This window comes from Pempheris klunzingeri, chromosome 22 (assembly GCF_042242105.1).
Source record: "Pempheris klunzingeri isolate RE-2024b chromosome 22, fPemKlu1.hap1, whole genome shotgun sequence".
Taxonomy (NCBI): domain Eukaryota; kingdom Metazoa; phylum Chordata; class Actinopteri; order Acropomatiformes; family Pempheridae; genus Pempheris; species Pempheris klunzingeri.
In genome coordinates this window covers 8,039,408-8,057,847 of record NC_092033.1, presented here as the reverse complement: position 1 = coordinate 8,057,847, position 18,440 = coordinate 8,039,408, and the positions used below count along the sequence as shown (strand labels likewise).

Here is an 18,440-nt window from a genome sequence, read left to right as displayed (position 1 = left end):
TTCATCATAACATGACAATTGTGACAGGGAGCAGCCTGAGGCAATGTCAAACACAAGCTCTCGCTCTCTCTCACACACACACACACACACACTCACACACACAGTGCAGCTCATGCAATGGGGAGTGTGAGAGGGTTTAACTGAAGAGGATGATTGACAGGGAGAGGAGAGGAGAGGAGAGGAGAGGAGAGGAGAGGAGAGGAGAGGAGGAAACAATGGTTAGAAAAGTGTCGAAAGGAGGTAAAGAAGAGAGGTTATTAGAGAAGACACACACTAAGCTATGTAGTGAATGCTGTGGGATTTAAAACTGCTTCCTGTGGTGTGAGAGCATCTCCTAATTGCCTGCTTGGGTGTCAAGTGACCACAAGATGAACAGCCATGTGTGAGGTGATGATTGTGACTTGGATTTCTTTATATGTCGAAGGGGGGTAGGGGGGTGGTTGTGTCAAAATCTCTGCTTTTAATTTCATGCATTTCTTCCCTGATCTCCTCTAAAGGGGACATATTGTGCAAAAAGCACCTTTTAATGTCTTTTGAACATAGATATTTGTCTCTGGATTGTTCACAGACTTAAAGAGACAGGAGCTAAATCAGAGCATTCAGAAAGAGGATGAAAAGTGCAGGACGCACAGTATGTGAAAGAAAATGTGTTTTTTACAGCATGTTAAATCTTATTTGGGGATCTAGTGCAATCCACAATTAAAAGCATGAACCTGAAAATTAGCATAATATGTCTCCTTTAAAGTGTCCCTCTTCCTCTTTACTTTTATCCTCCTCTTCCTCCTCCCTCTCCTCTTCCAGTAATCGTTAACCTCAGTGGCCTCGCTGATTAGAGGCAGATGAAAACACTCTTTCTGTGTGTGTGTGTGTGTGTTTGTGCAAGTAGTCTTATGCACCCTCCAGCTATGATTGATCTTTGGTTTAAGGAGTTTGGAAGTTGTCATTTATGTGTATGCATGTGGTGAAAAGATGACCTGATGGCTATGTGATTCACTCAGGCTTATGAGACCGCAGCGGTTACAACCATAACTAGTGTGTGTGTCAATTGTATGCCATTCTGCATAGTTTAACCGGCACTGAAGGCTGTAAATGGAATGTGAGTGTAATTCAGACCATAAATTTAATTCAACACAATAAGAAGATTTAATCCAATAAAAGTCCATCTCCGTCTGCATAGTTAGACACCAAGTAATGTTGGATCTGGAGCAGGATTCACATTCACAGCACATGTGTTGGTGATGTCCCGAAGGTTTGCTCATGGCCACTGCAATGTCTCATCCTCTCTCTTAGGCTCTGTCTCCATCAGTTATTCATTCATCTCTAATTTAATCAGGGAAGTCAGTTACCTGGCATGAGGAAAAACAGCTTTTTTAGGGGGAATTGAGGGAGAGCTCACATATTTTACTTAGAAGCAGCCTCATGTGTGATTGGGAATTTCGGAGAGTCCACAGAGACAGATGGAGATCAGATGGTCTAATTTGCTAGTCTTTTGCAGCTTATTCCAGTTGTTGGAAGCAGCAAACTGGAGCGAGGAGTGTCCAAGGTATCCACCTTGGGGACACGTTGGGCAGGATGTGAAAGGAAGTTGCTGTTTACGGGAAGCTGATGTAATTTAGTAATACACATTTAGTCTGTCAGATATGAAGGATGTCAGATCAAGTACAAGTCAGCACTGTATATGAGTAAGGCAGTTGATTATCTGGCTTGTGCTTTAAAAGCCTCCCCAAAATAATGATATTTTTCTAGTCCCCATGAAACGACTCCATGAAATCATTCAATTTTTAGCCATGCTACATCTCTAGGGATGGAAGTCCATCATTTTGGTCCAGACTGAAATATCTCAACACCCATTTCAAGGATTGCCATAAAATTGTGTACATACAAATCTGCTGACTTGGTGATCCCCTGTTTTTGTTTCTCTTGCAGCCCCATGAAGTTGCCGTTTGTAGGTTTGAGTAAATTTGAGTGAACTTTTTGATAGATTGGCCCAAAATTTGGCCATTCGTGTTCCACTGGATTACAAAAAATGTTTGGGTCAGGCTCACAGAGCTGCTAACATGGCTGTAAACTCCTTAAATGCTGCATTGAACAACTAATCGCTTCAGCGCTGCAACAGTTTACGCTCTCTTTACATTGTATACTTTCTCTCTGCAGGACGCCCTCCGTCAGAAGGAGGAGCGCATCGAGGAGCTTGAGGAGGCACTAAGGGAAAGCGTTCAGATCACAGCGGAGAGGGAGGTGGTGCTCGCCCAGGAGGAGCAGGCGCGTACTCATTCCGAGAAACAGGTATTGTCTCTCTCGGCAGCAAATGTGTTACTGCATGTTTAAGGAGAATCCTTTACCCCCAACCAGTAAATGTGTGACCCAAACCTTTCCTTAAACCCAACTCCTATCAGTTGTTTTTGTACACATAATACACAAATGTCCTCACTTCTGAGGATTTTCTTCATTTTTCTTTGTGAGACACTTGGACAGACGCACACGGAAACACACACAGATCTTCAGGGCAACATAAAAACTCTTTCTGACATAACTAAACATTGCTGTGCCAATAGTGGCTAATGGCAGCGGCAACACACATGCCCTGTGCCAACTGAGCTCATTCAGGTGTGGCTCAGTGTGTGTGTTTTCCCAGTCACTCCTCATTTGGAGGAGAGGTAAATACATCCCTATTTAAAGAACAGCATGTGTTTTGTCCGTTTTAGCCTGCAACACACAAACAGCTTCTTTTTAAATGGAACCACTCCAATTTGTAATCTTTTTTATCTATATCGAGACAGTAGAAAAGCTCACAGCTGTGTTAAGGGAGGCTCGGAAGGGAAGGGTTTAGTGGATTCAACCTCAGACCAATGGGAGCGTATGTATTTATGTGTGTGTGTGTGTCTGTGGGTCTGTGTGTGTGTGTGCATGTGAGCTGTTCCCCTGGGTACCAGTGGCTTAACGAGGCCATAGAGATGGGAAATGTTCCTCAGAACCTGGATGGGTTTTGACAAGTGGGAAAAAACAGCGTGGGTTCTAAGGATGAAAACTGCCCTGAGAAAACATGCACCGCTGTAGCTGTTGGCAAAACAGCCGGACTCCATTGTTATTACTGCCTCTAAATGTTGGCCGTCCTCTCTGGCCTTTACTTACCAGGCTGCTTCTGGACAGACACATAAAGACAGGCATGCAAACACACCTTTTACTGCTGACACCCTGATCTATGTTTAACGTTAGTGGGTGCCGCAGTAGAATAAGTTCCAGACAGGCAGATGGAATAGAAGACAGACCATGAGCAAAGCCAAGTGGATGGGTGTGAAAACACGATGTCGATGAATTTATCAAAAAAAACAAAAAACAAATGCATTTCATCTTCAGTTGCATGTGCGGACCTGCTCTATTCAAACTCACAGAATTTCAAATTCAAGTCAAGACCCTGAGGTTTCAAAGATGCTAAGTTTTACATAAAAACATGTTTAATATGATGCACACGGCAGCTGCGATTTTCTTTTTGATGTAGTGATGCAACCAAAAAGAAATAGCATTTTGGACGTTGATATTTGACTCTGGGAACTTAATGCAGCTTTAACGATAGATTTGAACTAGTAGATACAGAATATGTGTATGCTGTACTGTTATGTAAAAAAAAAAAAAAAAAGCACTTTAGAAGAATTTAACAATCTAGACACACATGCTCTCTTTCTTCATGTTCTCCAAATTGAATGACAAAATACATGATTTATTGCAGGTTATCACTGTTGAAAAATAGATTTGTTATATGATGCGACCAAATGACTTGATAAGGTTAGTTTGGATTAAAATAAGTGATTTGTTTAAGGTAAGGGACTTTTATTAGCGTGGTTGCAATGATAACCACATGCTTAAGATAAGTGAACGACTGCGGCCAGAGTTAAAAGAGACGCAGAGACTCCCAGGCGTTTTGGAGTTTAAGTCTCCTTTTACACCTCTGCAGGTCTCCTTTGCATCATTTGATTACAACAGAGCCTGTGATGTTTCATCTTGTGTAAAAATTGCACATTATTATGCCATCATTTTTTTAATCCATTATTATACTAATTTGCCTAATCCTTATGGTTGTTTAGATCATGTGGGAACGCAAACAAGAATACGCCGAAGGGGCTTTTAGTTCCTAGTTTAGTTCCTGAGTTAAGTTCCTGTGGTTCTGTAGTTCCTGGAACAATTTGGTCAAGAGAGCTGATACAGCAGTAACCTAGGGCTTAATTACATTTCCACAAAAAGCACGGTTGCCGAAGATTTGGGTTTTCACAATAGCAAAGATTGAAAGAAATGAAGCAAAGATGGAAAAATCATATCCAACATGTTTACCCTCCTGAATTTGACTGGTTTAATTTGTTTACAGTGACTGTGCCAAGCCATCACATTGAATTTGGCAGCGATATATTGAAATGCTTCAAAATGCTACAACTGGCAGCTTTAATTAGACAGAACTGAGGCCATTTAGGCCAGGACATGGCGCTGGAGAGTATCCTCATGTTAAAATGCTTCAGTGAAGGAGGAAGGAGTAGAAACGTCAGCGTGTGGTGAACGAGTGGAGATGGCAGCCAAACACTCAGTTCAGTCCTCACCCAACATCAACAACACTAACTCAGCCTTTCAGCACTGACACACACGCACATGTGTGTAAATGTACTCACAGACAGGACAGTAACGCACAACATACATACACATATCCCTCCCAACACACACACACGCACAAACATGGCGGAAAGAAGTGCTAACTGCTATTTAAACAGTGCACCAACGCAGCACAACATTGCATTCAGCAGGAGCCAGATGGACGCAGCGTTGGTTTTCTAACTGGAAACGTGTCTCTATATACACAAGTAAATTGTAAATAAATATTTTTGTATTCCAGTTTTACAGCTGCGTCACTGCAATTAACCTTTCACATTATGATTTATAAAATGATGACAGAGAGAGAGACAGTTTCCTCCATTAATGAGGATGGCCTGTTCAAAGGCGCACGCATTACCTATTATAGCACTGGCACACTCACACACATGTAAGTGCAGCCAAGCCAGACACATTTACACACACACACACACACACACCCTGACTACATATTGGTAGACATGGTCAACACACACCATTAATATGCAGCTGTATATTGACAACCTGTGTGTGAGGGACTGTCCTGTGGACTGGGTTTACCCGCCAGATCGGTTGACCAAGACCACATGAAAATATACCAAACCTTTTCTGCGAGACATGAGTCACTACTGTGTGTGTGTGTGTGTGTGTGTGTGTGTGTGTGTGTGTGTGTGTGTGTGTGTGTGTGTGTGTGTGTGTGTGTGTGTGTGTGTGTGTGTGTGTGTGTGTGTGTGTGTGTGTGTGTGTGTGTGTGTGTGTGTGTGTGTGAATGACAGAGAAATGAGTCAACAATATGACACACTCCATTTGTCTCTCAAACTAAAGACAGGCTCTCTCTTCTCCAGCTTTCCATCTTTTATTAACCAGACAATTTTAATTCTTGAACTCGATGCACCTTCTTCTTCCTTTCTTCACAATAAAATAAAGATCTTAGGATCTAATAAAGAGCTTACAAACACACACACACGTACAGAAGACTGAAGGGGTTGCTGTCCTCCTCTCCTCCAGCTCCCTCTTTTCCAGCCGGACCTTGTCACTCCTCACCCCTCCCTGCATCCCTTCATCCTTCAATCTCTACATCTCTGATGTTAGCCAAAGGTCTTCCTCACTTCCCGTCTTCCTTTCTGCGTCCTTATTCACCCTTATTCATCTCCCCTCTCCTCTCCTCTCTTTCTGTCTTGTCTGAATTGCATTTTTAACGCTGCCCATGTTTCTTACTGCTCAGGATTTTGCACTCCGTCTGCACTTTCTTTTATCTGGTTGTTTCTCTCTCTCTCTTTCACGTGCTTAGCATTTGTTTCTTTTGCTTTCTCTATCGCTCCTTTTTGCTGTACAGCTTGTCTTTCCACTTGAGCATTTTTACAACATTTCTCTTTCTCTCTTTTTCTCTGTTTGTCATGTTTGTTATTTTAATTGTATCTCCCCCTCTCTTTTCTCCCCCTAATCACCGTTGTTTATGCAATATTTTTCCTCTTTCCACTTCTTTAATTATTCCTCCTCTTGATTTTGTCCTCTTATACACCTCTCGCACGTCTTCCCTCTGGCTATATTTTGTATCCCTCCCTCCCTTCCTATATCCACCTTCACTCTTTCCTTTTTTCTGTACTCATTCTTTCCTTTCCCTCACTCTCTCCTCTTCCATTTTGTATCCCCTTCTTCTCCTCACCATCCGCTTCCCTTCCTCTGTTTTCTCCCTCCTGTCCCACCTTTCTCTCTCGCTGTCCTCTCTGTATGCAGCTCTCTCACATTCCAATGCATGAGTTCACCACAGCCGGCTTTAGGTGGTCAAAGGTAACAAACAGTCACCTCAAACGTCACTCGCCAGCCTTTTGTTGTACATTTCATCATTCATCCGTGTCTTTTTTTAATTCCGCTCTGTCACATTTTGCTCATTTGTATTTAAGTTAAACACCAATCCAATTTCTGCCATTAACCATACAAAGTCTCTTCATCTGACTCAGTCCTGGATTTGTTTGCTCACTCGTTCATTCTCATTTTCCATCTCTCATCAGGCCTGTTTTTTTCTGAAAGGAGTGAAAAAATCCAATTGTAAATGTATACAATATCTGACAAAAAGAGTCTGTAAACTTTACTAACTTGTAGCATGTTCCTACAGAAATAGAAGGTAAGAATAACTAGTCTGGACTCAGGGTTTGAAGTTCTCCAACATACCTGATTTCAGGCACAGAGCAGTTTTAAATTCGTATAATATTTAATTCAATACATCGGATAGATTTCCTCCCAGACAACCTTTTTGGCTCACGGATGTTTCTTGCTTTAATATCTGTAGATAAGAGTCCAGATGATAGTAGTGGTTGAGTAAAGCCAGAAGGTGTAGTATGGAATTTCTCAGATCAACAACCAGAAGATCACGTTGGTTATGGAGACGGTCGTGGGTTGCCCAATATTTTTAAGCGTGAAAGAGAAAATTAAAGGATTGCAGTAATATTTAAAGAGCAGCATCCAACAACTTGCCAGTTCAAGGAATACTGGCAGAAAATATAATGGCAAGTTATGACGTAAGAATTTGTAAATGAGAGGAACTGACAGCTTGGGAAGGAAAAGTGATGGAGATTACTGATCCTTCTTGTAGCTTCATTAGAGTCCTGTCATCATTCATTTGAGTTTTTACTCAAATGACAACACTTATTTTGTCTAGGTCCCCATATCTCGCTGAGCAGGAGCTGCTTTCAGATTCAGCTCATCGTCAGGGTTTTTACTTTTTTTTTTATTTCTGCTGATGCCATCTATTTTTCTGGAGGAAATAAATGTGTCTCTTTTTCTCTTATTCGTAATCCTTTTCCTCCCGTCATTTGTCTGACATTCTTGCTCATTTATTTTGCTTCAACACTTCAGAGAAACAGGGAGTATATAACTGGAAAAGAATGTATCCAGAGAGAAACTGTGCCACCACACGCACATGCAAAACACACACGTGAGATCATGCTGCTCTATTTGTATGGGTACATCTGTTCAATGATCTACACGTGTTTTCGTGTGTGTGTGTGTGTGTGTGTGTGTGGTGGCAGGCCATATTGTCGTCATGCTCTGAGAAATACAGTGACCTCAACACTTTGACCTCACAGACATTAAACTGACAAACTGATATACATTCAGAGAGAGACAGAGAAGAGAAAGAGAAACAATATAAAGAGAGAAAAGAAAACACAGAGAAGAAAAATGACTCGTTTGATGCTCTGGTACAGCACAGTAGCTGTTAGATGAACACATAAAGGCCCAACAAATAAAGAGTTCAAGGAAAGATTATAAAAGGTACAAAAATATCACATGGAGAGAGACAAGTCTCAAAAAGCAAAGGTCTTGTTTAGATGCCTTATAGTGTATGTGTGTCTGTCAGGTGGAGGACCTGCTGGTTGCCATGGAGAAAGTGAAACAGGAACTGGAGGTGATGAAAGCCAAGCTGTCATCAACTCAGCTCTCACTGGCTGAGAAGGAAGGTCACTTGACCGCCCTGCGTGCCGAGAGGCGGAAACACCTGGAGGAGGTTCTGGAGATGAAGTAAGAAAACAAAAACACACACATTTTATTACTTTTATTTATGTTAACATGTAAACCAGCTGAAGATTAACATCAACGGGCGCAAAGTGTGATGGACACTTATGTCATTTGTCATGTTTGCAAAGACACAAACAAACCGCTAACCAAACGCACTTTAAATTATATGTCAGTCTGTTTATCTACATATTTGTCAGTCCCTAAATCTTTTTATTATCTAGTATCTGTTCTCCATTTTTTATTCTTTTTAGCAGATGTCCACACACACTCATATCCATACATTATGTCTAAAGAGTTTGTCCAGCCAAATTAAACACACAAAAATAAAACATTTTTTTCCTCTCATCCACAGCGATACAGGCATAGTTTTATAGGATAACTCTGGTATTTTTAAACCTAGGCCCTATTTTTACGATGTGTTTTGAAATCAGTCCAGTAGATTGCTTACATAGGCAGCCGAGAAGAGCCTGCAACGTAATCCTTCAGGTCAACTGCACCCAGTCAAGGTACTTTCCATAAAAGTGCTTGTTTTTGCCACCGACCGAGTGTCTGGCTACATTACAGAAAGGATCCCCACAAAGATAGATCAATAAGATCCTTTTTGTTACAGCCATTGTATCGTGCTATTCAAACCCACCAGACTCCATTGACAAAAATAGCAATTTTACCTCTCTGTTGTACTGCTATCAGTTACTGTGCTTGTGTCACTGTGTGTCACTGTGTTGCACACAAACTAAATCCTAAACCTTTAAAACATCAAAGTTACACAATAACACAGACAAACTGATCAAGACAGTGGTAGAATTACTGTTTTTGTCAGCTGAGCCTTGTGGCTTTGAACTGACCAATAAAACAGCTATTTCTGGTTAAACAAAAAGGATCTTACAGGTCTGTCTCTGTGGGGATCCTTTCTGTAATGCTGGCAGACATTTCAATCTGAGACAGACATCTGAGCCTATCAGTAGCAAAAACAACCACTTTTAGTGGGCGTGCCTTGATCTGGTACAGTTGTCCTAAAAGATTACATCCATTGTAGCTCGTTCACCGCCTGTTCTTGGCTGCTGGATGAGGTGATCTACCTTTATTTTACATGCTCAGTGCTTTAGAAACTCAACTCAAATGGAATTTCATTTGTGCCTCTCAAAGTATAAATAAAAATCAAAAATTGATGCCTTTCACGCAGCGGATCGTGTAAGAAAACTGTACTGTAGTTTCATTATCCCATCATCATGGCTAAAAATGAAAAAGAAACATTTTAGCAAGCTCTCAACATTATAATGTATCTGTTTCTTCTATGTATTTACTGTCCTGCATTGTTTTACCTTCACTTACTGGACTTTCTTCTTGGCACATGAGTTAACATACACAATATAAAGTCTCCAACCAGTTGTCAATTTTTTTAAACTCAAACATGACCTTCAACACTTTCCTGAAATTAGCAACTCTTATGATATCTCTAGTAGTTTCCCATGTTGCTTCAGTGTTCCAGGAAGGTGGTCAGTGGTCACACTGACACGATCCTCACCGGACACCTCATCAACTCTCGCTTTCCTCTTACTTCCTGTCTTTACCTCTCTCTCCTTTCTTCTTTTATCTCCTCTCTGTTTCTCTCTGCACTTTAAAGCCATAGAAGTAAGTGGTGTGTTAATGCAATAACCATGTACCGCTGTCTAGCTCTTCATATGATTGATTACATACACAGACACCCGCACACACTCATGCAAATGCTGTAACTCATTGTAAATTTCAATGTAATTTTAATAGATGGGTTTGCATTTTAAGTGCAGCTAAGAGGAGTCCAGCAGTCCGGTGATTGCATGTATTTTCTGCTGTTTTACATCCTCACTGAGACCTTACAACGAGCCCTAATTTAGTGGAACAGCACTTTGGGCTGAAATAGAAGCCAAGGATAATGTCCGTGTTAGCATGTCCTGCCTGTTTAAACACGCTTTGGGACTAACTTTTACTGTGGCATCATGGGAAAAATCAGGGCATGCACTGTGATTTAGTTTTCCTGCCCTCTGTCCTCAGCATTTTGTACAAACTTGCATTTCTTGGTTTCTGAGAGAGAGAGAGACAGAGTGTATGTGTGTGTGTCCAGCAGCATGTCCATTCACAGGCCAGGTGAGCAAGTTATTGGCCATTTTATCGCCGTGGTAACGACCCGTGTGATTATTACAGGCATCAGCGCTTCAGAATGCGTGGCCTTGTTTTCGTATGTGAATTTGCATGTGTGAGTGTGCACGTGTGCAAGCACTCTGTGATTGATTTATCGCCGTATGACTTGTCCAATGTTCCTTTTAAGAAAATACAGGCGCCATGATGAGTTACAGGCGCACATATGAGTAGATACATGCTTCCTTCATCTACACATACACACAAACCAATATTAACAACATACAAACATGCACATATACACAGACCACGCTACACACATGTATGAATAGATTTAAGAGTCTCCACTGGGCAGTTTCATCTGTCCTATCATTTTACTTCACTGTCCCAATGACATACTATGCACATATGTGTAAATCCGTTGTGGTTAAAGTAAAGATCCAGTCGTCACTTTATCCAGACTCTGAACTGCGGTGTGACTGTGTTTTCATGCATAGATCCCACCTACTGTACAAAGACCCGATGTTTCGGGTCTTCAGACTTGACTTGTCCGACACTGATTTATGCATTCAGTATATACTTGCAAATTATCCGTTGTGACTTTTTACGAAGACACTGTTTGCATCCTTGTTGTTGTTCTTATAGGGCTGTTTGGTGCCTCTTTGAGCAAGTTTTACTGACCTATGAAATTTGTATCGCATGTTGGTACATTAACAGGTAAATAAAGACAATTTTTTCCTTCAGTTTAAATCATAAAATCTCTGGCAGGCTTTACAGAAGACTTTGTCACCCTGGTCTCCGTCTCTGTACTTAAACAGCATCTCTGTCCAGCCAATAGTGGTTGTTTTTTAAGATATTATTATTTATATATTTGGCACGGTGGTCCGGATTGTCCAGCAGTTTGCTTGTCCTTTGTGTGTTGACATCACTTACATGCCACCTAGTTTTTGTGCTGTATACTCGCTGTTTTCTGATCAAAAGTATCTCCAGTCTTCTTCCCACACGGGAAATTCCTCCTTAAAAGGTTCCATGAATCTCCTCCAGGGGATTATGAAGAACTGTTGCTTTTATTTGACAATACACTTTCATGCTACGCCTTTGCATAATACTTGATAGTTTGCAGGCTCCAGTAAGATATTCTTCCCACATATTTGTGATATTGTGTGTTTTTTGTGTCTGTTTCCCCTCAGTGGAAAGTTTAGATGTTTCAGGTAGCTGCTAGTTGTCTAGCCGTGAGTTATGTACATTACGCCATTGCTCATATTTTTCACAAGACATTAGGGTTTGGTCAGCAAATACGTCATTTGTTTCTTGCTTTCTCCCACATGTAAAACATGAGATGTTTAAGGTGGCTGCGTCCAGTGTGTCCATATATCTTGGTGTAATGCACATGAAACTGTCTCTGCACACACAGGCTGCCATAACTCTTCGGGGTTTGATGTCTGATTTGTTGCCCAGTTTTACATCGGTGTAAGGTTTAATGTTACTGTAAGACATGATATATGATACGGCATGTTTCAGAGGTTTGTGGGACAGACATAGAATATATTAACACACACACTCACTCCCATGCAGAAATATATACCAACTACAGCTGGAATACTGACACTCTGTCTTGCTTTCTCGCCTTCTCTCGTTTCCTCCCTTTCCTTTTCTTATTGCTATACACACGCGCACACACACACACACACACACACACACACTGTAATGACACTGTAATGCAGTTGTATGAATGTCTATTTCTCTTAATGCCATAGTTTTCACCATCTGGTTGTATATGTCTTCTTTACTCCAGTACTATGCTAACCTTCAGTCCCTGATGCACATTGTGAATTTGTGTGTGTGTGTCTCCAAGAGCACACTATAGTATATATCTTGATATAGGGAAAAAGAACATTCATATGCACATAAAACCGCACACAACATCCACAGACGCACAACTACACATGCATGGGCACACACACACACACCAATACACAGAAAATAGAGAACTACACACAGACGCAGACATCTGTCCTGCAGGGCTCCAACATGCGTCTTTCCCACTGATAAATCATCTGCAGCGACCTTCACACATATACACACACTCGTAAAACATACACACAGACGTATTTTCATTGTGATATACATTAAATATGCACATGCTGGTTTTCTCATGCGTGCTTGTGAGCATGTGTGTTGTCATGTGTCTCACACACTGCAGGTGTGTGTGTGTGCGTGCGTTGCAGCCAGCTGGAGGAATGTGCTGACAGTGTGTGTGTGTAACAGCAGGGCGTCAGGCCTGAAATCCCAATCTGGATGAATTAAAGAGTATTTTACTCACCGCTGTTCTGCTTTACTGACATTTCACACACATCTCTGCTGCTCTCACTGAGTCTCCTCCTAACTCACACATGCACGTCTCTCTCCAGTGCAGGTATGTGTTTGGATAATTTTGAGGTGTAACTTCCAGTGTAGTACGTGTCCAACAAGACTTGATTAATGTAAGACTCACATACAGAAAGTTTTGTTTGGCTTGTGGAGAGTATTCTTAGAGCACAAAAGAAGAAAGGAGACAATAATTTTCTGAAAAACAGACAAAACTTGTTGTTTTTGCCTCAAAATGATTTAGAATCTGCACAGCGTACGAGAACACCTCTCCTTAACACTCTCTAAGGAGAGGTTGTAATAAAAAATAAAAGGATAAGTGCAGCTATTTGCGTGCTTTTCCTAATTTTGTGTTTTTACTGTGATGTCGAGTACATTAACATTTTCCAACCTATGTCACTTAATGTGATTAAGACCCATCTTGTAAACAAAGTGCCACCCACTCTGCAAGTAAACACCTTTAACAGTTGGAATCTCACATGGTTTATTGTAAATATTTCAGCTGTCTCTCCTCTTTTCTCCCCAGTGCTTTTCCTCACTTACCTCTGAGGATTATGGGAAACACATTCCCTCAACACAACAACACAAACAATGCAATTAATCATACACAGTCAGAATCTCACATGGTTTGGTGTGAATATTGTAGCCAGTAGTGACTGATTTTGCAGGGACTGAAACAGCAATTTTCATTCTTGTCTTACTGTTTTTCCTGAGAGACAAGTTCAGGGCAACAAGGTCCCTAAGGTAGCGAACATGGTTCGGTTTATTGAGAATTAAATAGGATTTATAGCAATGTTTGTGTCAAATCATTTCATATATGATTCTGGTAAAAGTGAAAACATGTACAAGAGTGAAATTTTTTCACAAAAGTATTGAATGCACTTTTCAATACAGCGGAAAGTGGTTGAACTTGTGTTGATTCTTTCAGTTAGAAGATCACAGATCCACAAAGCATTCAATTGAATTTGTGTGAATATCACTATCAGTTTGGATTTGTTATCTGAATAGTCTGGAAGCAGAAAGGAGAAAAATGTTAAGCGGAGAGGAGATTAGAGCAGAGAAGATCGATTTGAGAGGAGAGGAGAAGAGTGAAGAGTGGGCAATACAAAGAGAAGAGAAGCGAGTAAAGAGGTCAAGGCAAGAGTTATAAATCTTTATTTTTGGGGGGTCAGTAGGAGGATAATAAAATGAAACAACAGAGGCAAAAATGCTGTTATGGCCGAGAGAAAAGGAGGGAAAGCAAAGAGACTAAGAAGAGAAAGACAGCTGTCCAACAACAACTTTGTCGAGCCAACAAAACTGTGTGATATCCTGAAGAAATTGTATTTCCTCCACCTCTGTCTCCCTCGCTCCTTCCTTTCATCCATCAATCTTTCAGACTACAGTATATACTGAATGTATAACCACTTACGTTATGTCCTCCTCCCTTGTGCTTTCTCACCTTATGCACGAAATTTCATTAATTCTAATTTATTGTTCATTATTTTTACCCGACAAGAATTACGCATATAAGATTTTCATGAGAGTTGCTGCAAATGTTCTAAAACATAAAACAGCGAGACGCTGATTTCTGTTTATTTGCAAGGTTGTTATGGAGATTGTGGCATTAATGATGGTATAAAAGGTCATTCATTACAAAAGAAAACATTTAAGCGTCACAATGCTGCTGAGGAGAAACAAGGGCAGCGATGCACTTGATGATTTTCTGCAAGTGCAAATGGTCAAGGCTTCCAGCAACAGGCAACACAGTCACATTACTTTTGTAAGCTTTAGTAGGGAAATAAAAATAAATAAAATGTTGTGCTCTCAATGCGGAGGAGGCTGCTTCAGGCTGTGACAAATCAAGTGTTGGGTAGTGATTCACTGACATTTTCTGGGTAAAACTGCCAGAAGTGCCAAAACCTGTTTGGATTTACTGGAACGGGATCTTCTATATGCCCAAAGGAATATCAAAATGAAGCTTATAGCGGATTAAGCATCTAGTATTAAGGCAATTTGAGTTTGTTCACACACAAACACTGTTTTGTGCCACATGTACGATTAGACTATAAAGTCTGCAGAAACACCATGTCGCTGCGCTGTCTTTAGCCTCCTGTAGTGAGAGCCTTGGCTGATGCCTCAAGGTGAACACTGTAAATTAAATTTATTTCTCCTGTGCTGCTCTGGTCTTTGTTTTATCTCCCACCCAGCCTCCCTCTAACCCTCAAACCTCTCCCTGCATCCATCCTTCACTCCATCCCTCGCTCTGGCATTCCATCCTTTCCTCCCACCCTCCTTTCACCCTTTTTTTTTATCTCTTATTCTTTGCATCCCTCCTGCCTTCCTTACCTCTCTCCTTCCATCTCTCCATTCTGAGGCTCCATCTGTCTGGAAATGTCATTATTTCCTGACTTCTGTCTGGCAGGCTGTATTTCTCGCTGTCTGTCTGCCTGTGTCTTCACTGTTGTCACTACATAGTGAAACTAATCAATGGTGTGTGTGTGCTGTGCATGCATTCAAAGATGCTATTTTCAATGGACCGACAGCTCTGCTCCTCACAGCCGGAAAGCCATCATTAACAATATGACTGTACACAAACACACACTCACAGCAGCTATCCCATCGATAACATAAGAGGTACATGTTGCCCTCAGAAATAAGATGCACACACACACACACACACACACACAGAGAGTCGCTTACAAAACCAGATGAGACAGCATGACTGCTTAGAAGCTTTCTCTCCCAGGGGACTGCTTGGAAATGCATACCGACATACACACACACACACACACACACACACACACACACACAGACAGACACAGAAAGACACGTACACATAAAAATACATCCTCCCACACAAATGTATGTACACATGCTTATGGTGCGCTGCCATAAGCCAGAGACAAGCGCTTTGATCCCTCAGACAGCCATGAGATTAATCCACAGTGTGCCAAAGGAAGTGTGTGTGTGTGTGTGTGTGTGTGTGTGTGTGTGTGTGTGTGTGTGTGTGTGTGTGTGTGTGTGTGTGTGTGTGTGTGTGTGTGTGTGTGTGTGTGTGTGTGTGTGTGTGTGTGTGTGTGTGTGTGTGTGTGTGTGTGTGTGTGTGTGTGTGTGTGTGAGACAGACATGTTGAGAGCTTAGTATGACAAAAAGGGGCACGCAGTTTTGACACTTAGTCTCACATGCTAAAATCAGGGCGCCCCACTCTCCGTCTCCCCCTTTTCTCTACATTGTTCTTGCACTCTGTGTTCTTGCCTTTCTTGCCCTCTGACTGTGGCTGTCTTCCTGCGACTTTTTTTGATTCTTTCTTCTCCCTTGTGAGAGACCGAGGGAGAGATAGAATCAGAGAAATAAAAGCAATACAAACTGTGCTTCAGTCAAGTGTTGTATTCCAATAATAGGGTTTTCTGAACGTCTCTGAAGCCTTGCAAACCAGTGATCATAAGCTGAATATACAACAAAGACAAGAGAAAGTCTTGCTTTATATTATTGATTCTTCTGTATTGTAACTTCATATGTAATCTGTATGTATTGCAGAGCTCTCACACAATTAAGCCCAGTGAATAGAGCTGGAAAAGACGGGGATTTACAACAAGTACAAGGAGCCAAGAACCAGAATATAAGATGGAAGAGAACCAAACACAGCAGAACAAAAAGAAACAAGTGGAGAGAAAGAACAGATAAAGGAAAAAAGGATGCGGCAAAACCTAAACCCGCCTGTTTTCCTCAGCTGATTACAGGTTATGCAAGCCAGGCCATCAAACAGATCATTAAACAGCAATTAAAGAGGGTGAGGGAGCAATGAAGAGGGAAAACATATCAAAAAGTAGAAAACAAAACATGCTTTTTTTTTCAAAGCCGCTGATTGTACGTTACGAGTGCCAAACGATTACATTTCTATTCTGGAAGTAATAAAACTGCAGCAGACAGACAGACAGAGGAGCACAGGACAGACTAGTGACAGGCTTGACACTGGCTTGCTTAACATACTAAAAGAAAGAAACTGGCTGAATTATAACCTGACGGCTCTGGCATCAACAGTGTAATCACAATTATAAATTGCTGCACAGCTACAATGTAAAGATGCCATTTCCATTTTAAGACTTTATCTTCCTTAATGGGAAAGTTGGCTCACGGTGAGACATTGAAAGCTGTAGATACACACAGTGAACAGAGACTGAGCACTTTAACATACAAGATGAATTAGATGAAACAAAGGATTGTGTTTCAACGCAATTCTGATAATGAAGTCAATCATCAGGCTTTTATTTCGCAGAGTTAGCTGTGAAAGGCAATGAAAATAATTGTCACTTCATAGCCTTCTGCAGCTAACTGTGGTTGTCATTAGTGCTGTGCCACACCGAGTAAAAACGTCATTTGAAATTAATTTCTGATGAAGTGCAGCATGTTGAAAAAAATGATTTGATTATTTTCCTCTGTGCAGTATTGAATTACATTAAGACAGATTCAGCAAAGCAGTTTTTGTTTATGTATTTAGTTAAGTTCAGTGATGGATAGAGCTTAAGTACAAAACCACAGTTTTTAATGTTAGTACTACCTTGTTTGAATTCATGCTTTAGAATTTCATTTTTTACCTTCCAGGCAACTTTTCATTATTTATGTACGATATGAAAATCATTCTTGCTTTAATTTATTTTTGTCCGAGTGAGTTACCTCCTCTGTATTGGAAATAACCAAATGAAAGCCTGCTCTGCATTATCTCTCAGCGATACTGTATGTAACTAGTGTCAGTTTTCAGAGTCTGATGAATGATTTTCATGTTGTGTGAAAATGAATGGAAGCCAGTCGCTGCCTGAAAGGTCAATGAAAACACATTTACAACAGACACAAAAGCATGGTTTGAAAAGTGGCATTTGTCTTAAATAGGTAAAAAAAAGAAAAAAAGAAAAATCACTAGTGTTCTAAATTGTATTATCTTGAGCCAATTATTTAGGAAAGAAAATCTTCCTTATTTGACTGAAAGTGAAATTTGTCATTCATCATTTCAGTAATAAAGCAAGATTTCCATTGTTTTTATTACTGCAGGAACAGGTTATGTTGCACTGACCCTCCATGCCCTTTTCCCGATGGAGAGCTCAACCAAACATAACATAATATAATATGTAAAGTATCCTCCAATCACGTCTAATGCTAAACGTCTTGATACCTGTTCCAAGTGACCACATTGCATTTCCATCCACCTGTTTTTACGCTCATTTTCAATTTGTGCATTAGAAAAACCTTGAGTGGAAACACCTGGAAATTCAGTTAAAATGTGTGTTACATCTGCATGGAAACCTGGCCATAGAAGGAGGCAAGATGCTATAAATCGTGCCAATGAGGATAATGTTGCAAACCTTTAGACAGTCTTTTCATGAAGGCATTCGTGGTGTTGAGTTTGGATACCGATCAATGAAGCAACAGGCGCTTTGTTTGAAACATACTGACACCATTTGCCTCAGCTTACTGTGTCTGAAGAAGGGCTCAAGGTGGCTGCACCTCTGAGCAGTTTGACCAACAGACAGCAGTATGCACGTGTACTACAGGGAGCATCTACGGATACAGTAGATCTGCAGAAACATATTTGTCACTCTCACATTGTCAAATAAAGCAGAAACGTCTTTAAAAAATCCTCTTTCATAAACATTTGGGAGTCGCGGGTGTCCATTACTGCGACTGGTTAGTGTTACAGGAGTGAGTTTGTGCTGACAGATTGTAAGCAGATGTCTTGGTCTCTGTAGCATAGCATAGAAATGGATTTACTGTAAAGAACCACAGTGAAGACAAAGCTGCATCTTTAGTCACACTTCTCCAAGTGTGTGTGTGTGTGTGTGTGTGTGTGTGTGTGT

The 18,440-nt window shown here is 40.8% G+C and overlaps 2 protein-coding genes across 5 annotated transcripts in view; one reads left to right on the top strand and one right to left on the bottom strand.

Moving 5' to 3' along the window:
* The window catches only part of LOC139221582 (ELKS/Rab6-interacting/CAST family member 1-like), a 112,958-nt gene that overhangs the window by 55,553 nt on the left and 38,965 nt on the right, over positions 1 to 18,440 (top strand). For all 4 annotated transcript variants that reach the window (XR_011585891.1, XR_011585890.1, XM_070853494.1 and 1 more), the window contains 2 exons: positions 2,155 to 2,286; positions 7,970 to 8,130. Coding sequence is in view for 2 of the 4 variants with exons in the window: in XM_070853494.1 (XP_070709595.1) it covers positions 2,155 to 2,286; positions 7,970 to 8,130 (293 nt within the window). In the remaining 2 variants the exon portion in view is untranslated. The remainder of the gene's footprint in view (positions 1 to 2,154; positions 2,287 to 7,969; positions 8,131 to 18,440) is intronic.
* LOC139221584 (proline-rich protein 5-like) overlaps positions 1 to 18,440 on the bottom strand; it is a 255,194-nt gene that overhangs the window by 222,910 nt on the left and 13,844 nt on the right. The window lies entirely within an intron of this gene.